The sequence below is a fragment of the Glycine max genome, chromosome 20 (assembly GCF_000004515.6).
Source record: "Glycine max cultivar Williams 82 chromosome 20, Glycine_max_v4.0, whole genome shotgun sequence".
NCBI classification, from domain to species: Eukaryota; Viridiplantae; Streptophyta; class Magnoliopsida; order Fabales; family Fabaceae; genus Glycine; species Glycine max.
Genome location: NC_038256.2, coordinates 46,556,296 through 46,574,492, shown reverse-complemented (window position 1 = coordinate 46,574,492; position 18,197 = coordinate 46,556,296). Strand labels below are relative to the sequence as shown.

At 33.0% G+C, this 18,197-nt stretch overlaps 3 protein-coding genes across 5 annotated transcripts; all 3 read right to left on the bottom strand.

Moving 5' to 3' along the window:
- Positions 1 to 324: 324 nt before the first annotated feature.
- Positions 325 to 4,629, bottom strand: LOC100781350 (serine--tRNA ligase). 2 transcript variants are annotated; one of them, XM_041013471.1, is made up of 10 exons: positions 4,407 to 4,629; positions 4,249 to 4,319; positions 3,991 to 4,152; positions 3,793 to 3,898; positions 3,181 to 3,374; positions 2,572 to 2,675; positions 2,303 to 2,486; positions 1,724 to 1,903; positions 1,147 to 1,337; positions 325 to 611 (listed from the first exon to the last, which is right to left on the bottom strand). In XM_041013471.1, the coding sequence occupies exons 1-10, from the start codon at positions 4,537 to 4,539 to the stop codon at positions 491 to 493; spliced, it is 1,446 nt and encodes a 481-aa protein (XP_040869405.1). In that variant the 5' UTR covers positions 4,540 to 4,629; the 3' UTR covers positions 325 to 490. The 2 variants fall into 2 exon arrangements, with proteins under 2 accessions (XP_040869405.1, XP_003556504.1); XM_003556456.5 differs by lacking the exon at positions 325 to 611 and having other exon boundaries at positions 927 to 1,337.
- Positions 4,630 to 6,347: 1,718 nt separating this feature from the next.
- Positions 6,348 to 12,072, bottom strand: LOC100786874 (uncharacterized). 2 transcript variants are annotated; one of them, XM_003555551.5, is made up of 9 exons: positions 11,347 to 12,065; positions 10,608 to 10,856; positions 10,202 to 10,504; positions 9,339 to 9,986; positions 9,186 to 9,254; positions 8,366 to 8,533; positions 7,859 to 8,075; positions 7,421 to 7,765; positions 6,348 to 6,844 (listed from the first exon to the last, which is right to left on the bottom strand). In XM_003555551.5, exons 1-9 carry the CDS (start codon positions 11,923 to 11,925, stop codon positions 6,753 to 6,755), a joined length of 2,670 nt encoding a protein of 889 aa, XP_003555599.1. In that variant the 5' UTR covers positions 11,926 to 12,065; the 3' UTR covers positions 6,348 to 6,752. The 2 variants fall into 2 exon arrangements, with proteins under 2 accessions (XP_003555599.1, XP_040869338.1); XM_041013404.1 differs by having other exon boundaries at positions 7,421 to 8,075; positions 11,347 to 12,072.
- A 3,238-nt stretch (positions 12,073 to 15,310) lies between these two features.
- Positions 15,311 to 16,730, bottom strand: LOC100527063 (uncharacterized). Its single transcript, NM_001251189.2, has 2 exons — positions 16,526 to 16,730; positions 15,311 to 16,132 (listed from the first exon to the last, which is right to left on the bottom strand). Exons 1-2 carry the CDS (start codon positions 16,608 to 16,610, stop codon positions 15,627 to 15,629), a joined length of 591 nt encoding a protein of 196 aa, NP_001238118.1. The 5' UTR covers positions 16,611 to 16,730; the 3' UTR covers positions 15,311 to 15,626.
- Between the last annotated feature and the right edge of the window lie 1,467 nt (positions 16,731 to 18,197).

The following is an 18,197-nucleotide window of genomic DNA, read 5'->3' as shown; positions in this document are numbered from 1 at the left end:
ACCATATGCTGTTTCCTAGTCTAGTAGTGATGGATGATTAATCGTCTTCCATATAGTCATTTGAAACCATCACTTTCCTTACGATTCTCCCAAAAAAAATTGAAATATTGGTCCTCCTCACTCCTCAGGCTCCCCACTTCTTCAGAAGACTGTGTGCGCTGTTAGATTTACATAACATGACCTTAACAATTGAACGCTTTTTAAAAAATAGAATTCAGTTGATTAGAGAAAAAAGCTCATTAGTGATTGGAAGTTCGAAATGCCGTGGATATCAAAGATCAGAGCGAAAGGGTACACATGAATTAAAAAAAGAACCATAGGAAGTTCTGAAAAAAAAAATTCTTAAAATATTTGCTATGACCGTCGAACAATGATAATAATAGAGATTCAGAAACATGCAAGTCAACCCACAGCGTAAAACCTAACACTGTAAGGGGCCCTGTAAGGAATCAGCCAGAAGATTGGCTTGCAATAGAAACCCCCACAGCCACTACAAAACTTGGTTGAATACTCTAGTTCCTATTTTCCAGAACGCATTCCCCTTTCCAATGAAATTCGTAATTGAATTTAGCATATGAGCAGCTCGATTAAATTGAACGTGTTTCAATGCCCTGCAAGACAAACCAATACAGACTTCAGAATTCTAATCCCATATCCCAGAATTTCCTTGCACTTGTATTGCTCTCAAATTGAACAAGCAATTCATATTTCACGGGATTCTGCTATGGTGATCAAATTATTCCCGTAACCCCTAGGAAGGAAAAAAAATATTTATATCCAACCAAATAAGCTCTATTCAAAATAACCAGACTTTAGTAAGCAACAAAAATAAAACATCTTGACGTGTTTCATCCTTTCAAGCAAAACTAGGACATCTGATCTATATTGTTAATCATTTCGCAATGGATAAAAGCACCAAAATGCAATTAAAAAAGCACAAATTTTTTAGAGTAATGAATTACAGAAAATGTCATGCTGTGTACTTTGACCAAAAATGGTGCGTGCTCCTAAAAATCATTTTACTATTTAGTGAGAAAGGGAAACAGTGTGTGGTGGATAATATCGGGGTCATCATAACCTACAACTCTGAACAAACTCTTCATAAATATCACTGACTTAAAATGCAATTAGGCCTTCGATTTCTTCCCTTTGGCTTCATTAGATGGTTGGTTCTTGAAAGGTAGGAAAGTCTTTCCACCCATGAATGGCCTGAGGGCTTCTGGTATCTCTACCCCATCTTCCTTCTGGTTGTTCTCTAGTATGCAGCAAATGGTCCTCTCAGTAGCCGTTAGAGTAGAGTTCAACAAGTGAACATATTGCTTCATTTGCTCATTGCTCTGTGAAAGTTAAAAAACATGCAAAGTTAGTTGAAGCCAGAATAAAATATTACTCACGGCAAAATCCCAACAACACACTTTGAGCTATTAAAAGTTTAATTATGGAACATCTTAGGCTCTTAACACAAGTAAGCCCCACCATCACTTGTGATTATTCTCAAAACATAAATTTACTTGTCTTCCTACTAAAATTTCAATGAAAGACTAAACTCGTGAAAAAGGTAAAAAATTAGAAATTTCAAAACAGAATGGATTTCATAAATGCAGATTAAGAGATTTTTACATGAGGCAAGGTTTCATTTTTAAAGATGGAAATAAAAATTTTCATTAAGTTAAGAATAATGCTTATTGAAGCCATCAACATGATGAAATTAGGCATTACTAACCTTTTTCTGACCATATCGAATTTCTAATCTTCTGGCCTGATAGTCTGTACAGTTTGAACAGGACACTAGCTCTCTGTAAGCTTGAGAGGCTGGAAACCATGCTTCTAGATCATACTTCTTTGCTGCAGCATCATTCAAAGCACCAGATACAATGGAAACAACTTGATAGGGAAGGTTTAACTGCAGTAAATAAAATTTAATCACACGAGAAACAAATAAACTTGGGAAAAGAAAGATGTCAATTTAGGTTAGACCAACCAATACATCAATCTAAACGCAATGATATCCACCAAAAATAGAATGTGGTATCTTTAAGACATCACAAGTACAATGAAGTGTAGATATAAAAAATTTATAAAGAAAAAAAAGGGAAGCACTAAACTTTCCCATAGTTAGATATGTTCGGCATGTCAAAGAACACATGATTATCCCCAATAATTATTAGTACCCTGGGATTCAGTAACTGTTTCTAAATTGTATATTATTTATTTATATTTATTATTTATTTGAAATTTAAACTCATCCAGAGTGGCCTTAAACATTAGTCGCTTAATGAGGGGCACTGTGGCTGTATCATACCGCTTTGTAGAAATCTTCAGAGTTCTTCAGCATTTCCTCATGCATGTCCCATGAATCATTGTCATTTGGGCTAGTGAGGCAAAACTGCTCCACTTTCTCAAATTGGTGGACTCGGAATATTCCTAGAGTGTCTCGACCATGAGATCCAGCTTCTTTACGAAAGCATGATGAATATCCAGCATATCTGCAGAAAACATATTTCCAAAGTTAATGGCAACATAGTCTTCCAAGCTCCAATGTTAACAGGTGACAAAAAAAAATCATATTACCTTAATGGTAGCTGGGTAGGGTGGATCCAATCATCTAAATGATATGCACAGAGTGGCTGCTCAGCTGTTGCAATCAGATATTTGTCATCTCCTTCACCAGTTACCTAGCATAATAACTTCTTAGATAAACCAGAAAATGGTTAAGGTGGTATTGGTTTTGTCGTCTATTATTATTTACCTATCATAATAACAATTACAAAAACACTGCATACTTTTTACTGAGCTTTGTTTTCAATGTTTTATGGAGAAAATGGTCTTGTTTTCTCCATTTTTCTTCAAAAAAACTATTAATATGAAAATAGAATAAAAACAAGGTGGCATTTTTGTTGTTATAAATTAAAACATTTCAACTGAAATGGAAAGAAGAAAACAAACCAAACACCAACCAATGCACTAATAACTTTAAATGATACCAACACAAAAAGGCTGTTGCTAGTTATGCACTAAAAGATTATGGATATTAGTCAGCAAAAACACATATGCATATATTTATTTGTCATAAGAATATAAATTTAAATACAAATACATACAAAAGCATCATCAAGGTCTTAAAAATCGCAAATTGTATATGAGGACAGGCAGATAATGGAATCTACTTCACAATTTTACCTTATAAAGTTCTTCATCAAATTGGGCTAGTTGAGCACACTTTGACATTATATCTTTTCTCATGAAGAAAGGAGTATGCAATAAAGTATACTCCCTTTTTTCCAAAAAATCAAGCCCAAAGTTTATTAGAGCTTGATTAAGACGAACACCATCTCCTTTGAGATAGAAACCTCTACCTCCAGCTACATCAGCTCCTATTATGTATCAAGCAACTTGACAAAAGATTAGGATGTACATGTAGAGAAGATAGGAGCAAAAATGCATAAACTATGGAAAGCATTGGCTGGCACGATAGAAATACAGCAGTGCTCAATTGAATTCTGTGATATTAGCTTTTTTTACCACAAGTGAAATGACATTACAAATCAAAATACTCAATACATTTTGCAATCAATATTGTGTCAGAGAGACACTATGCAAAACATGAACTAGTGCAATAGCTAAGCCAACCATACAAAATGAAATGGTTCAGGAAGTAAACTAAGGTGAAAAATCGGCAGAAAATGGCATCACAACACAAGATTCCAAAATTAAAAGTCATCCAAAGGCTCTTCACCCCACGAAAATTAATAAATAAATCATCACTCGAACGCTAGATGAACAAATTCAAACCTTTCTTTGTATCTGCTATCCCGAGAAGCTCAACTAGATCCACATGATTCTTCAGCTTAGGCTCCACTCTCTTCTCTCCCCACGATCTAACGACAACATTGTTGGCCTAAAGCATGGAAGACCCCATGAATTTCCAGACAAGCATTGAGAATTAGCAGAAATAAAACAACACACATAAAAAGAAAAAACGAAACAAACCTCATCCTGGCTAATTGGAACGGAATCGTGGACGAGGTTTCCAATAGTTTCCAACTTGGAATTCAAGAGATTCAGAGTTTCCCGAACTTCAACCTCTTTCTCCCCTATCGATTTCTTGGTTTCCTCTGATTCACTGATGAACTTAGTTGCATCCTCGCCAGCCTAACGCGCAGAACAAAGTTCAAATGAATTCATTCAGAATTAGCATCTGTATTAGACGAGAAAAAAAAATAGAATAACGGAAATGAAGATACTCACACGCTTGAGTTTGGAGACTTCCTTGTTGATCTTGTTAAATTCTTTGCGGAGATTCTCCAACTCGAATTGACCTGAAAAGGCATGCATAATAATAGATAGCATTGGTGCGAGATTGGATTGGTGACATTGTTAGAGAGAGAGAGAGAGAGAGAGAGTACGCTTTCGCCATTCTTTGTCGAGATTGATGACCTCGTCGACGACTTCGACGCTGGCGAAACGACGGCGCTGGGATTCGCGGATGAATTCAGGGTTGTGGCCCTTCTCCTCTCTGAATAGGTTGATGTCCAACATGCTTCTCACGCCGCCTTCAACCTCCCTCACTTGTGCAACGACTGAATCTAAGAATGAGGGAAGTCGGAAGAGGGTTTTTATTTGTTTTCTTCACCTGCCCAGAAAATAAAAATCAAAAAGAATTTTATGATTAAACTATTTTTTTTAAAAAAAATTTAACATAATGTGACATGATTTGATAAATAATATGATTAAGATTCGATTTTGGTTCATACGTATAAAAAAGAGGTTAATCCATTTAATGAATCTCAATCCTTAACTTTTGGCTAAGATCCTTTGATTCATATAAAATATTATTCTTTTTTAGTCAAAGATGTAATGTAAATAGTTTTTCTTAATTCATAAATGTGTAATTATTTTCATTAAGAAAATTATGACGGGTATATATTTTATAATTTGAATGTTCTAATTAATAATACAATTATATATTTTGATTTCATAATATAAATATAATTTTGCCTCACTAAAATGTAAATATTTTTCATTTCTAATTTATAAAAATGCATAATTATATTGATTAGAATAATCATGACAGATATGATATTCATGATTTGAAAATTTAAATTAATAATACAAATTTATAATAATTCAAATTAAAAAATCTTACATAATTTGAAATTTTGTGAAACAAAAAGTTATCTAATCAACTCAACTATGAATACCTATCTATATATTTTTATTCTTATTTTCGTCGTTTGTTTCTAAAAAAAATAGTCACAATCAATTGTTAACATTTCTGTCCTGTCATTTTTCATTTTCATTTCATCGTTTTTGTTTTCATTACATCTTCGAGAGACCAAATGTAGTGAACAGTTCACATGCTTCTAATATGTAGGTTCACTTTTTAGTTTTTAATCCTTCCTTCAAGTGTCTATGAAGGAACGTATACACGACAATATCAAATTCACTTGGTATGAATGCTCACTAAAAATAGAATTCCTACTTATTTGGGTAACATTGTTTAGTTAGTTCTGTCGCTTTCTTCACTATAACCGCCATCTTATTGATGGTTTTTGACAAGTTCTATGGCAAGGGTCAGACTTTTTTATTTAAATTTCTTAGTCTCAAAGAAATTATTTTGGATATATTTGTTAATTCGTTAACTCTTACGAGTTCATTATTCTTGTAAACTTTCTTTTTAATAAACTCTAGTTAGACTCTATAAACTCTAAATAAATTTGGTAGACTCTCGAATTTATTGCCGAATCAACGAATCAGCAAGTTAAAAAAATTAAATCAAAATATAAGTCATTTTGAATTATTTTTTATTTATTTAATGTTCAACATACCTTCATTTAATGTGTTATTTTCAAATAAAAAAAATTCACCTTTAATAACATCAAACCCTTGATGGAAATGATTTATCACTACTATAACATCTACAAGTTATTATCTAATAGTGATGCATTACTAGACTTGATTATTTAAGTATTGTGAAATTTATTATTATCTATTTTACTTTATTATATTATTGAAATATTTAATGGATATGTTATTTATAAATATTTTATTATTATTTTTATATGAAATAAATTCTTGCGCGTCTCCGAATTGAATATATGAATCATTTTTATGAAATTTTCATGAGTTTAAGTAAACTCTCAATTTTGATAATTTTGATAACCTTACCTACAAGTATTGTGGCCCTTGCTGAGGAGCAATAATGCAACTTTATATTTTGCTACGGTTGCCTTTCCAATTGAGCTGACTTGGGAAATACGTTTTCAAATTTAAAATAATAGTATTCATAATTTAAATCATGCCCAAAAAAAAACTATTGTGTAAAATTGTTAAGGGAAGAATCCCAGTTACTTTACAACACCAGAATCATTTGATTACTACGCAATATCGTTCCCTCTGCAGAACTGGATCGTATCCAGAATTATACTCTCTGTAGTACTATAGTTCTTCGTTAACACTAGTAATACATCTTACACCTGTAACATGCGGCTATTGCTCTAAAGCTTCCGCCGAAAGAATTGTAACCTATTGAAGAAAGAATGAACTTAATTGGTGACTTTGCCCGATACACAATCTCCTTTCACTACAACTGCCGCCAGTGAGCCAAAGGCCTCACCCCACTAACAAAACAATGGATCCCGCCACAATCTCACGCTGATTTTTCTTAAAGAGAAAAGAACTCAACAACACACCATGACAAAGCGAAAGGAAGAGTCTACTCGTTGTAAGAGACATAATTGAATTGGCAGGTTTCACTTGGGTGGATCTGAGCTTATTAGATTGACCCACAAGTTTGCTAGCTTGACGATGTAATGCTTCCCATTCCATGCAACCAAATTTAATCCTGATCCACAAAAAACACGTGGAAAATAAATTACAAGGCCAAACTGGTATGTAGTTGAGATTTGCACTTTTCATTTTTAAATGCAAAACACCATACCTATTCCCACATCATTTAACGAAATCAATCAAAGCATAGCTTATAGCTATTGATCCAAACAAATACTAATGCAAATGTAAATTTGAGTTAAAAAGATATCAACTACTATAACATAATGCAGAAAGACTCTTTCCAACATAGATCCTGCAGCACCTGCTCCTATTTTGTTTCACTTCTTTTTGGTTATGTGAGGTGTTTTCAGTAGTTTAGTGCTGCACGTCCACTCCAAGATAACATCATCAGAGAGTGAGAGTTCAACTGCTCAACTACTATTATATCTGTTTAGCTAACATGAAATGAAGGAGCTAAGAAATTTTCACATTTCAAAAGATTTTCTTTTTCCTAATCACTAATGAAGGGTATTTATTTTGGACACCTTTATTAGTGACAAATAGTAAGGAAAAAATTCTATCAAAAATTAATTTTAAATCAAATTTTATCGCTTACATTTGAAGACAGTCAAGATTATAGTGCACATACCTGGTATGAAACCAGCTGGCAAGGCTGACAACTGGCAAGTAGTTTGTTCTCCAGAGATGACAAAGCTCTGAAGTGCATGTTCATCAAGCTCGTGAATATACTTGATGGATTCAACTAATTCCCTTGAAATGCCATCTGGCTCAAAATTATTCCAATTTGATATACTCAAAATAGCTTCTTCAAGTCCTGAAGCCAACCATATGCCATAACATTCGTTCAAAAGGGCACACAAACTTTTGTGATCTGTGGCACCTGATAACATCCAAGGTTTGTGAAGTTTGGCTGAAGTTCCAATAATTTCTGCCACTCTATAAATTTCTCCGAGTGCAAGGATAAACTGAACACCTATGCCAGAAAAGGAAGAGGTTATTTCAGACTGCTTAAGTTCATCCACATCAGCAGCATATACATTAGGCATGACATAATCATGTAGCTTACCTTTCGGGCTAGATAATATCTGGTCATGGGTATTCTGTAGTACAGCTTGCTTCCAAACATAAGCACCATGTTTCAGCTCTTGAGAACAAACAAAGGCTATTTTGGACCATATGGTAAGATAATTAGATTGTTCTTCTGTTGATCCCAGCTTGAGAATTCTTAATGTTGATACTGTATCTTTCAAAAGTTCCATAACACATTTAATATCCTTCTCGGCCTATTGAAAAACAAATGTACATGTGTTGTCAAGCTGAATGGTCAGGTAAAAAAAGAAGGATATCAATAAATAAAACAAGAAAACATAACTATTATCCATCAGATTAATCTCAAGGAAAATTAGGACAAATATCAATACATCACTACTGACAAAAAATTCCTAAATCAGTTATGCAATCATATATTCTGTTTGAAACAATCAAAATCCTCCAGTAGTTAAAGTACTATTTGCACATGCAAAAGAATAAAACTTGAAAAATACAACACTCAATATTTTCAAGAAATGCATACCATCAACAACCTTGATGCTAGTTGGTATTCTGACTCAAAAGGTTGGAACTTAGGTTCCTTCAAAACTTCAAGAAGTTCATTAAAGCAGACATTTCTTGGGCAATAATCCTCAGAGAGATATTCATTGGGGATGCTCATATTATCCTGATGCAGTATCTTGGAGAATTCCTGTAAAAGAAAAGAAGAGTAGAAACAATACTGAAACTATTAATAGCTTGTGCATTTGATTAATAACAAGGAAATAATAGCCATACACAAATAGGAAAGACTTCACTATGCATTACAACCAGTGGTCCTCTCAGATGGGGGATGTATATGGGTAAATAGGAAAGAAGGGTACTGGCTAGGATTCTCTGCTGTAATCCTGGCCTTGGGTTCAGATGGTATCTAATATTAACCTCTAGGATAGTATTGATACCAGCTGTGTATATCTCTATTGTTTGTATTTTCAGTACCTCTGGTACTTTGCATATAATCTAATTACCTATTTTTGCTGAGCAAAAAAAAAAAAAAACAAATACACAAGCAGAGGAAAACCAAATTCACAATAACATACTGCTAATAGCTCAACTCAATCATGTTTGATGGGGGGCCTTTGACCCAATGAACACAAGTCACAAGCAGGCCATTAGATCTGGGGTTCTGCTAACTTTGTGCCAAATCCTGAAAGACCTACCGCCAGATTCTCCCATTACCCCCATGGAGAGAATCCCCTTCCCAGGGTTTTACATTTACTATTGTAAGGAAATAATAAGTATCCAAAAGCACAAAACAACAATATTAGATAGCAAATAGACAAAAAAATAGTTTATATACTGACCTGAATTTCCTCCAGAAGAGCTTTTGCTTTGGCATCTTCACCCGAAAGAGCAGCAACATTTTGAGTTTTCTAAGAATATAAATTTATGAATAATTTCAGTGCCAGTAAGTATTAGCATTATCTAACGAAGAAACACCAACAAAGGTTAGCTACCTTGAGATTCTGAAGATGGAACAGAACATAATTGCACAATTCATCCTTCACTTTGCTATAAAACTCTGCATAATCAACCTGCTCTAGTTTTGTTGATAACTGTGGTAAATCTCTGTGATCGAGAGAAGGTGTGTGATCTTGACTTATTGTTCCAGAGATAGCATCCTTAAACACCCATGAATCATCCACAAAATCATCATCACCGTTGGTCAAATCAGAATTTAAAAATGTTGGGGAAGACTGCAACACATTCTCATTGACTTGTGGTGAAGAAGTTTTCTGTGCAGATTCATTGGTAAATCTTGTTTCAGTTGCAGCATCCTTATAGTCCCAGAAGTCATCATCTAAATTATCATTACTGGTAACCAAACTGGAGCCCAATACTTCAGGGGAGGCATGAATCTGATTTTCACTTGCTTTTGGTGTCATATTAGGAGAACTTTGGTTTTCAGCTTGATTATATAAATTCCATATGTCATTGATAGAAAAGTTGGAACCAGGGCTGTTGAAGCTGTTCCTTATTGGGGATGTTGGTGTATAGGGAGATAAATCTTGAGTCACAGGATGTTTATCAGTATCTGGTGTCTCATCACCAAAAATTGACAGAGGCATGGCTTCCCTACGATTCTCTGAGCTTGTTAGGGGCTTCTGGAAATAGAAAGAATAGTAACAACATGTTTAAAAAGTATGAAGACTTAGTTGAGTGGTAAACAAAACAATGTGTCATATGACAAACTCATGAAATTTTTTCATGGGTCACTAAAACCAAAGTAAGAACTCAAGATTGAATATCCTTTTTTAAGAAATTAAACCTATACAATTCCACATGATATATGAAGTATAATATCAAATTGATTCAGTACCTCATGTTTTGTAACATCACTCTCTGATTCAAAGAAATTGACATGTGAATCAACATTTATATTAGTTGGGGAAGCATTGTTTCTGTTGTTATCATCCTGATTGTTTTTGGTTTTGAAATATGAATCTGAACTATGATTGTCTTCACCCACAGAACTAGAATTGAAATTAAATCCAAAGTTCCATCCATCAGGTTGATTAGATTCTGATGTGAGAGATGAATCAATAGTACCATGGGGAGTTGCACCTTCAAATTTCAGTAATTCCATATTAGTGGGATAAATGTCAGCCTTCTTCAGTACTTCCTAATACCACAAATCCACAATCAGATTGTGTTAATGGACATTCCTCAATAATCTGAATGAACAATGTAACACAAAATGAGGAAATTATGTAAAAACAACTCACCAAATTTTGATTTGGCCCTGACCCTGAACTAAACTCCCCAAAATTTTGACTGAACATGGCAAACCCAGTTCCAATGTCATTTGATTCACTTTCTGGACTTGGTTGTGGGTTAACATGATCTTGCGATGCAGAATGTGGACTGAACTCAAACTCCACGTGCCATCTGCCAGCTTTGTCTAAAATCCCATTGGATGAATCCAACACAGTACCAACATCAAGAGCACCATTATCATGCTTTGGTGTTTCAGCCTTTAAAATAGAATACATATCATCAGGCAAACGAAATTCATTACAAAAGTAATTTCACAGACAACCACGTGCTTATCAATCTCTCGCCCAAGTGAATAACCCCTTAATGTACTTCAATTTCAAATCATAGATCTTCCTGACAGACATTGCCAAAAATGACTTCAAGACACAAAGTTACTACATCAGCACAAAATTTATAACAATTGATCGATACCACTGGCATTATTTTCCTACCCTTTTTTGTTGTCATTTCAATACAATTAAATCAACTAGCTCTTGCTTCTCAAGTGGAAGCTATTAAAAAAAAATCACATAATTCATATAGTACATAGCTTTCCTAAACCTCGTTTCCATTGAACAAGCTACAGAAAAAGATCCACCGACAATTCCAAAACTCAGGAAAGTAAGATCAAGCATGATTATCATTTCCAGCATTCTCTTCAGCTCTAAGTTCTATAATCCCCAACCTTAAACAAATTCGCTCTATTACCTTAACATCCTGGCTCTTGGTTCCAGTTTCCCATTCCGCAGACTTGAATTCCCATCCATCCTCATCCTCATCCGAATTTAATTTGCTTCCGTTCGAGTACGTCGGATTGGGAGCAGCAACATTGGATACCGAAACCGATCCGTTGTTGTGAGAATCCACCTGAGGGCGCTGCTGATTATACAAACTGGAAATCAAATCACTGATTCCAACAGACCCGTTCGAACCGGATCCCCTTTTCACCGCACCACCGCCGCCGTTGGAGAAAACATTGGCAGAAGCGGGTTTCTCCTCTTCTTCTCCCTCTTCCTCGCCGAAGATCGAAAGCGGAATAGCTCCCTTGGGATTTTTCGCTGCCTCGGCCTGAACGGCAACGCCTTTGTCGTCGTTCACGTGTTTGTTCGTGGGATCCGTGGGAAGCCCGAACGAGTCGAAGGGTCCGTTGATCCGGTTGGAATGGTTCATGAAGTCGCCCCAATCGTCGTCGTCGAGGGGATTGGTGTCGTTTGAGGTTGGTTGACTCGGAAACGACGCGAACGTGAACTCGCCGAAGCTCTCGTCGTCTTCCTCCTCCTCCGCCATAGCTCACAGACGCTGCTGCGTTTCTTTCGTTCGGTGTCAATAACGTATTATATGCCTTTTGAGTTAGCAAAAAACTGGTATCGTCAAGTGTTAATTATTATGCAATGTAATGGGAGTGACACTACTACATTTATCTATCGTGTGATGTGGATTTGTGGTTCTGTACACGTGTGGATGATTGTTTAATGCTAATCATAGAATGAAGAAAAATTCAATGCCTAAATAGTTTGTTCAAAAACTCAAAGTCTCAAACTTTTTACTTTATTACAAAATTATTGTTTGACCTGATCAAATGAACTAATTAACTTATCATCACTGTGTGTATATTGTATAATTCATGTGAGAATTACACCCAGTTAAACAATTGGGATTTATGTCACTACGTAGTGGACTATTTCTGGAAACTTATAAAACGTTTTGAGGATTAAGAAGTATTGAATGATTTTCTCTTTTTAATTTTAAATAAAACTTTAACCAGGTATGTTTTGTTTAGTTTTTATTTCAAATGTAACTTCAGTTAATGTGTTTCTATTTTGAGAAAATTGTAGATATAAATTAAAAACAATAAAATATCATTTTATTAATTTGTTTTACATTTTTTTTAAAATAAATACATTTTTTATGCCATTCGTGAGCTTCCACAACTTAATTGGTCTGTCTTTCCAATAAGGCAACTTTGTCGCTGATGTCTTAGCTAAATTAGAAGCTAAATCTTGCACTACCTATATTCTGTGTTTGACTATTGTTGCTAGCGGATGCAGCAGGAACTTTGTACCCTCGCATTTAGTTTTTGCTTGTTGTCTTTACTTTCATACTAATAAAAAAAAATTTGCAACAATATTTATCTCACACAACCTCCACAAATTCACAATGTTTTCAAGATTAGAACCACACTTGACTGCTTTGTTATGCAAACTTGAATTCTTATACACTTTCAAAAGTATTTACCTTCTTACTAACGAATCCCTACTTGCAAAGTTACTCGTATTTAGTGCACGTTTAGTTCAAATTTTCTAACGCAATAGACCCACATTAAAAACAAATTGATGTTCATAGTTTTTATGTCTTTAGTCGAATTGATGTGAAAATAAAAATTTATTCATGTCTCTTACATGAATTTCAACGCATTGTTAGTATCTAATATTGTCCTAAATAAGATTATATGAGAATGTCCATGAAAAAATATATAGTATTATCATCTTTCTTGACCTCAATAGAAGCAACCCTAATTAATAGTTTCAACTCTCCCATAGTCTTCATATTCATCTCATCATCCGAAGGTTTTGGCATCTTAACAGGTATTTTAGCGTTTCTCGACATTTGATCTCTCACCTTTAACCATTACTTTTTTCACTTATGATTAGTTATTTACTTTTATTCATATCTTATACTACATTTAGTGATATATGAAGTTTGAACTTTTAAAGTGGAAATGAAATGAATAGAAAGAGAAATGATAAATGGTATGGAAAAATGAACTCTAAAATTACATGAATCAAGTTGAAGAAGTTTAATGGGAAATAAATTTTTAAACTAGACTCCAACAGTATGGTAATGTATTGTGATTGGTTAAAAGAGTTATTTGTTACTCTCTTTTTTTCCATGTTATAGAATACAACTTTTGAAACATCTTGAAGTCAAAGATAGACTCAATAGACCTTAACAAATCCTATTATGTGTTACCTAAGCATGATAATGGGGATAGCATGCCTATTTATGTTGTGTCTAAGTCTTGGTAAAGCTTTTGGCTGTATGTTAGAGGGTGGTGCCTGTTGCATTGCTCCTACGTGTATATGTAGGTGTAACAGTACTTATTTAACCTTACTCACCTATCAGAAAGCTTTAGAATTCAATTGGCTAGGAGCTATGTCCCTTGAGTTAAGTGGGTTTTAGTGGCATCTTAACTATTTTAGTGTTTCTTTCCCCATGTTTTTTTATTTATCGGTAAATTTTAGTTTATTAATTTTATTAAAAATATTAATTGAGAAATTTAAATTCATGACTTTTCTTTTCTTCATGACTTTTTGCATTCTTTCTTAATCATCAAGTCAATCTTATATCTTTTTTCTTTCAATATATTAGTATAGTTTTTATCCATTATCTTTGTAAGCTCGATTGTCTTTACGAGCTAAATCATTATAAATTCAATTATTTACAAAGACTCAATCTTTATTTTGTGTATCTCGTATTAAACCTAAAAGATACAAATATCTATTATAATTGGCATACTTGGTTTAACAATTTAAAATCTCTCAAATGTTAAACTTAAAAGTTAAAAAACATGAACACTTGGCTTACTTTTAGTCCACCTTTCATACCCATTTTTCATGCAAATCAAAATGATTTAGATGGCAATGATCTACTTCTCTCTTCAACACAAGTTCTCGTATAGAAAGTTTGTATTATATATATAATTCATACATAAAGTTGTTTTAGTTATTTAAAAAAAATATTTAATAAAAGTTTGAATATGTTTTTAATTTCTATAAAATTAACGAGTTCTTATTTTAATCTTTATATGATTAACCTTGTTTCTTTTTCATTGCTAAAAAATATGAAATTATCATTTTTTTATTTGTGTTACATGACACTCATTAACTACTTATGTGTTTAATGGGAGATCAAATGATCATCCTAACTCTAAGTAACACTCACTAGTATTTATGGTATTATGTGATATTTCTAACAAAATTTATATCCCTAAAATAAATATCATTTATCTATCTTAAAATGGATATTGGAGATTAAAAACAATCATTTCAAATTTTGAGGAAAAAAATATTTCACAGGACCAAAACAAAAATTCACTCGTTTTACTGGAGTCGAAAACAATGATTTTAAATTTTAGAGGGATAAAAAAAATCCTTTTTACAAAAACCATAAATCAAAACTTACTTATTTTTCTGGAGATTAAAATATATTTTAACCTTAGAAAATTACAGACACTAAATATTAATATTAGTACCTATAAAATAAAACTTGTAATAATAATAATAATAATTTTCATATATTTATACATAGTACCTTCCTCCCTCTTTCACCTCTTAATATTTCTCTACTTATACGACATAACATTGTATATCACTCTGTTTACTTTTCTTTTTATTCCTTTTATCTTACTATCACAATTCACATCTTTAACACCTTTTTTTTATTCTGTGGAAAATCATTTTAACACCTATCGAATGTACAAGAAAATATATTTTCACCAAAGAATTCCTTCTTACTCAAGCCATAGGTCCCTGTGAAAAAACAAGCAGCCAAACAATTATATAGCCTCAATTCAGACAAGTGTTATGTTACAGAAGAAAACGAGACTTGATCAGGCACGAGGACTCCTTTACTAATTTAGATCATAAGAGGATTAAGGGTCAACATTACAAAGTGTGTAAAATTAAATATGTAAATTGATATTATATATTAAAAAAATCCAGGATAAATAAATACATACCACCCACAGACTTGAATTTTTCAAACATATTAACAATCAAATCACAATATACACGATCAATTACAAGTAGGTGCATCGTGATCTTATCACATGCAAATCGTGAATCAAGAACTTGACAAAGTACACTCCCATATACACAAAATTACAGAAAAAAGAATTGTTCCAAATAGCAAAGAAAAAGAAAAAGAATAAAAGGGAAAAGAAAATTCCACCAAATGAATGAAGCATAGGTGAAAAGAGAACAATCAATTTAGTTGAAGAAAACAATAAGCGTGCTCAAGAAGAATGGCAGCATGAGGTAGTGACCCTTCAAAGCCCCAGCAAGCAGAGAAGTTGCAGAGGAAAAATCTCCAGAAGAAGTGTTGGTGCTGATAATAAGAACCATCCAATCGTCCTCAGAACCAAGCCCTGCTATCTTATACTTGGAATTATTCAGATACTTTGAGAAGCGATTAGATTTGGTATAATTGGAAAACAAAGCATCGGGGTCCAACTTGGGCACACAGAGAGGCATGATGACCCCATCTTTTGTGGTGTTGATGTTGATCTTGCATTTGTTTATGCTCTTTTGGAACTTAGGAATTTTGGAGGTGTAACTAGGCAGAGGGTAGTAGTCACGAAAGTCTTCACATTTCGTGTGCTCTAGATTTTCTGCTATCTCTTCAGCTAAGCAAGAAGCTTTGCCACTTTCATCCAGAACAGGAAGGTTCAAAACTTTTCTGTATACGTTGATGTCATGAAGTAGATCCTCCTCGTCTAGGGAAACCACACAAGCATGCAAATTAAAGGAGAATATATTAGAAAATAGAAACATAGTCTATGTACAATTTTACACTATCACAAATTATCATGTATGATAAGTCTGTTGATTTTTGCAATAATTATCTTGCAAATCATACATACCATGATTTCTAAAAGGTTGACACTTTAGGTGTATAAAATTTAAACTCTATGTTAAAAATGTAGCTACTTGCTTAACATGTTGGTGTTTTACTATGTTTATAGATTACTTGGTTGAGTCACTAGCAAAAAGTGTCATTGCAATTTAAATTAAATCATGTAAACATTAAACAAGCATGCACATGTTCATGTATGTAGCTAGGGAGAGGAGTGCTTGGGAGAGAGGCAAAGAGATTAGAGAAACTATACCGTTGCAGAGCACTGGACTAGGAAGCAGGTGGAAGAAAAAGACAGAGGCAATAAGAAGGTAGAGACTAAGTTTGAAAGAGAGCATGGTTACGTTAATGGAGTGTAACAAGAGGAAAAAACAGAACTTCTTGTTGGATTGCACCGGAGCGAGAGGGTTTAAGTAACAATATGTTCATGTGATTATGATATACGTCACCACTTATATAAGTCCCCACGAGAAGACAGAGGGGAGAAAATATCTGTAACTGTATGATTGAAAAGAGAAAAAAAAAAAGACTTTTATTAGGAGAATTGAATAAGAATAAAAAAGAATAGCAAAAATGACAATACGATTCAGTCATTTCTTGTGCGAAAAACATTGAATATTTTCAAAAACATTTGAAAAAAATAATAGAGAAATTAAAAGATTTCTCTTTCAATATTAGTAAAGATTTCATTTAAACTGTAGAACTTTAGTTATTATTTTTTTAAAACCTATTTTCAAAATATATAATATCTGTATAGAGACATTTAAGACAAAAACAATGAGTAAAGGAGTGTGTCCTTCTTGGATCATTCCTTATGCTTTCTCATTAGAGGGAGATCCTCCTCACTTTTTTTGTACCTTGCTTGTAAAGAGGGGGACTTCTGCACCATTATTCTGTTTGCTTCTGGGAAAAGTAGAATGAGCAAGAAAAGAATCGATGATTTGAAAAAGTTAGTTTAATTTCATCAGAATTCAGAATAGACATATTTTCTGTTTCTTTTTTTTTGTCTAAAAATTGGCTAATTTTTGCTTTAATTTTATTTTTCGCACTTCTTACATTTGCACATTTCAGTTAGTATGCCGATATATACCATCAACTTTAATCGCAAATATTTTACAAAACATCATTATAATGATTTTAAAATTTTCATTTTTTTCCCTTTACTTGGACAATCAACAAGTATTTAAGCTAGTGTGATGATACCATTAACTTTGTCAGCAAAAAAAAAAAAAAAAAAGATACCATTAACTTTAATAGCAAGTATTTAGAAAACATCGTTATAATGATTTTAAAATTTTCATTTTATTACTTGGACAATGAAGAAAAATATATAATATACTTAGAATATTTAAATCATATCAATGCACATTATAATATACTTAATTTTTTTCCCTGTACTGGTCAATTTTCATTGGAGAATCAATTAATATATATAAATAAAAGGCTAAAATACATATATTTAATATTTTATGTTTTATTTCTGTTCAGTTTAATCTTTTACAATTTAGAAGTTTTATTTTAGTTCCTTAACGTTTAGGAATAACTTCAAACTAATCTTTATCGTCAATTACTAAACGTGACATAACGTGAACTTCGTGGGATCAAACAAGGTTTACAATGGTCATTCCTATCTTTAATTTTGTTCAGAATGGTCTTTTATATTTAAAAAAAAAATCAAAATAGTCTTTCATGTTTTAGTTAGGTTCATTTTTAATAAGGATTAATAAAATTAAATAATATTAAGTAACTTTCTTAGCATGAATAATTATTTTTATAAGTAATAAATCCGAAGAACACAATTATCTGTATATCATTTCTCTTTAAAAAAAAAATACATCAGTCATCTTTAATTAAGGTAGTTTTCGGATAATCCAGCTGGTTTGCCCGAGAGGTTAAGGGGATCTTTCTGCACATAAGTGCGCGTG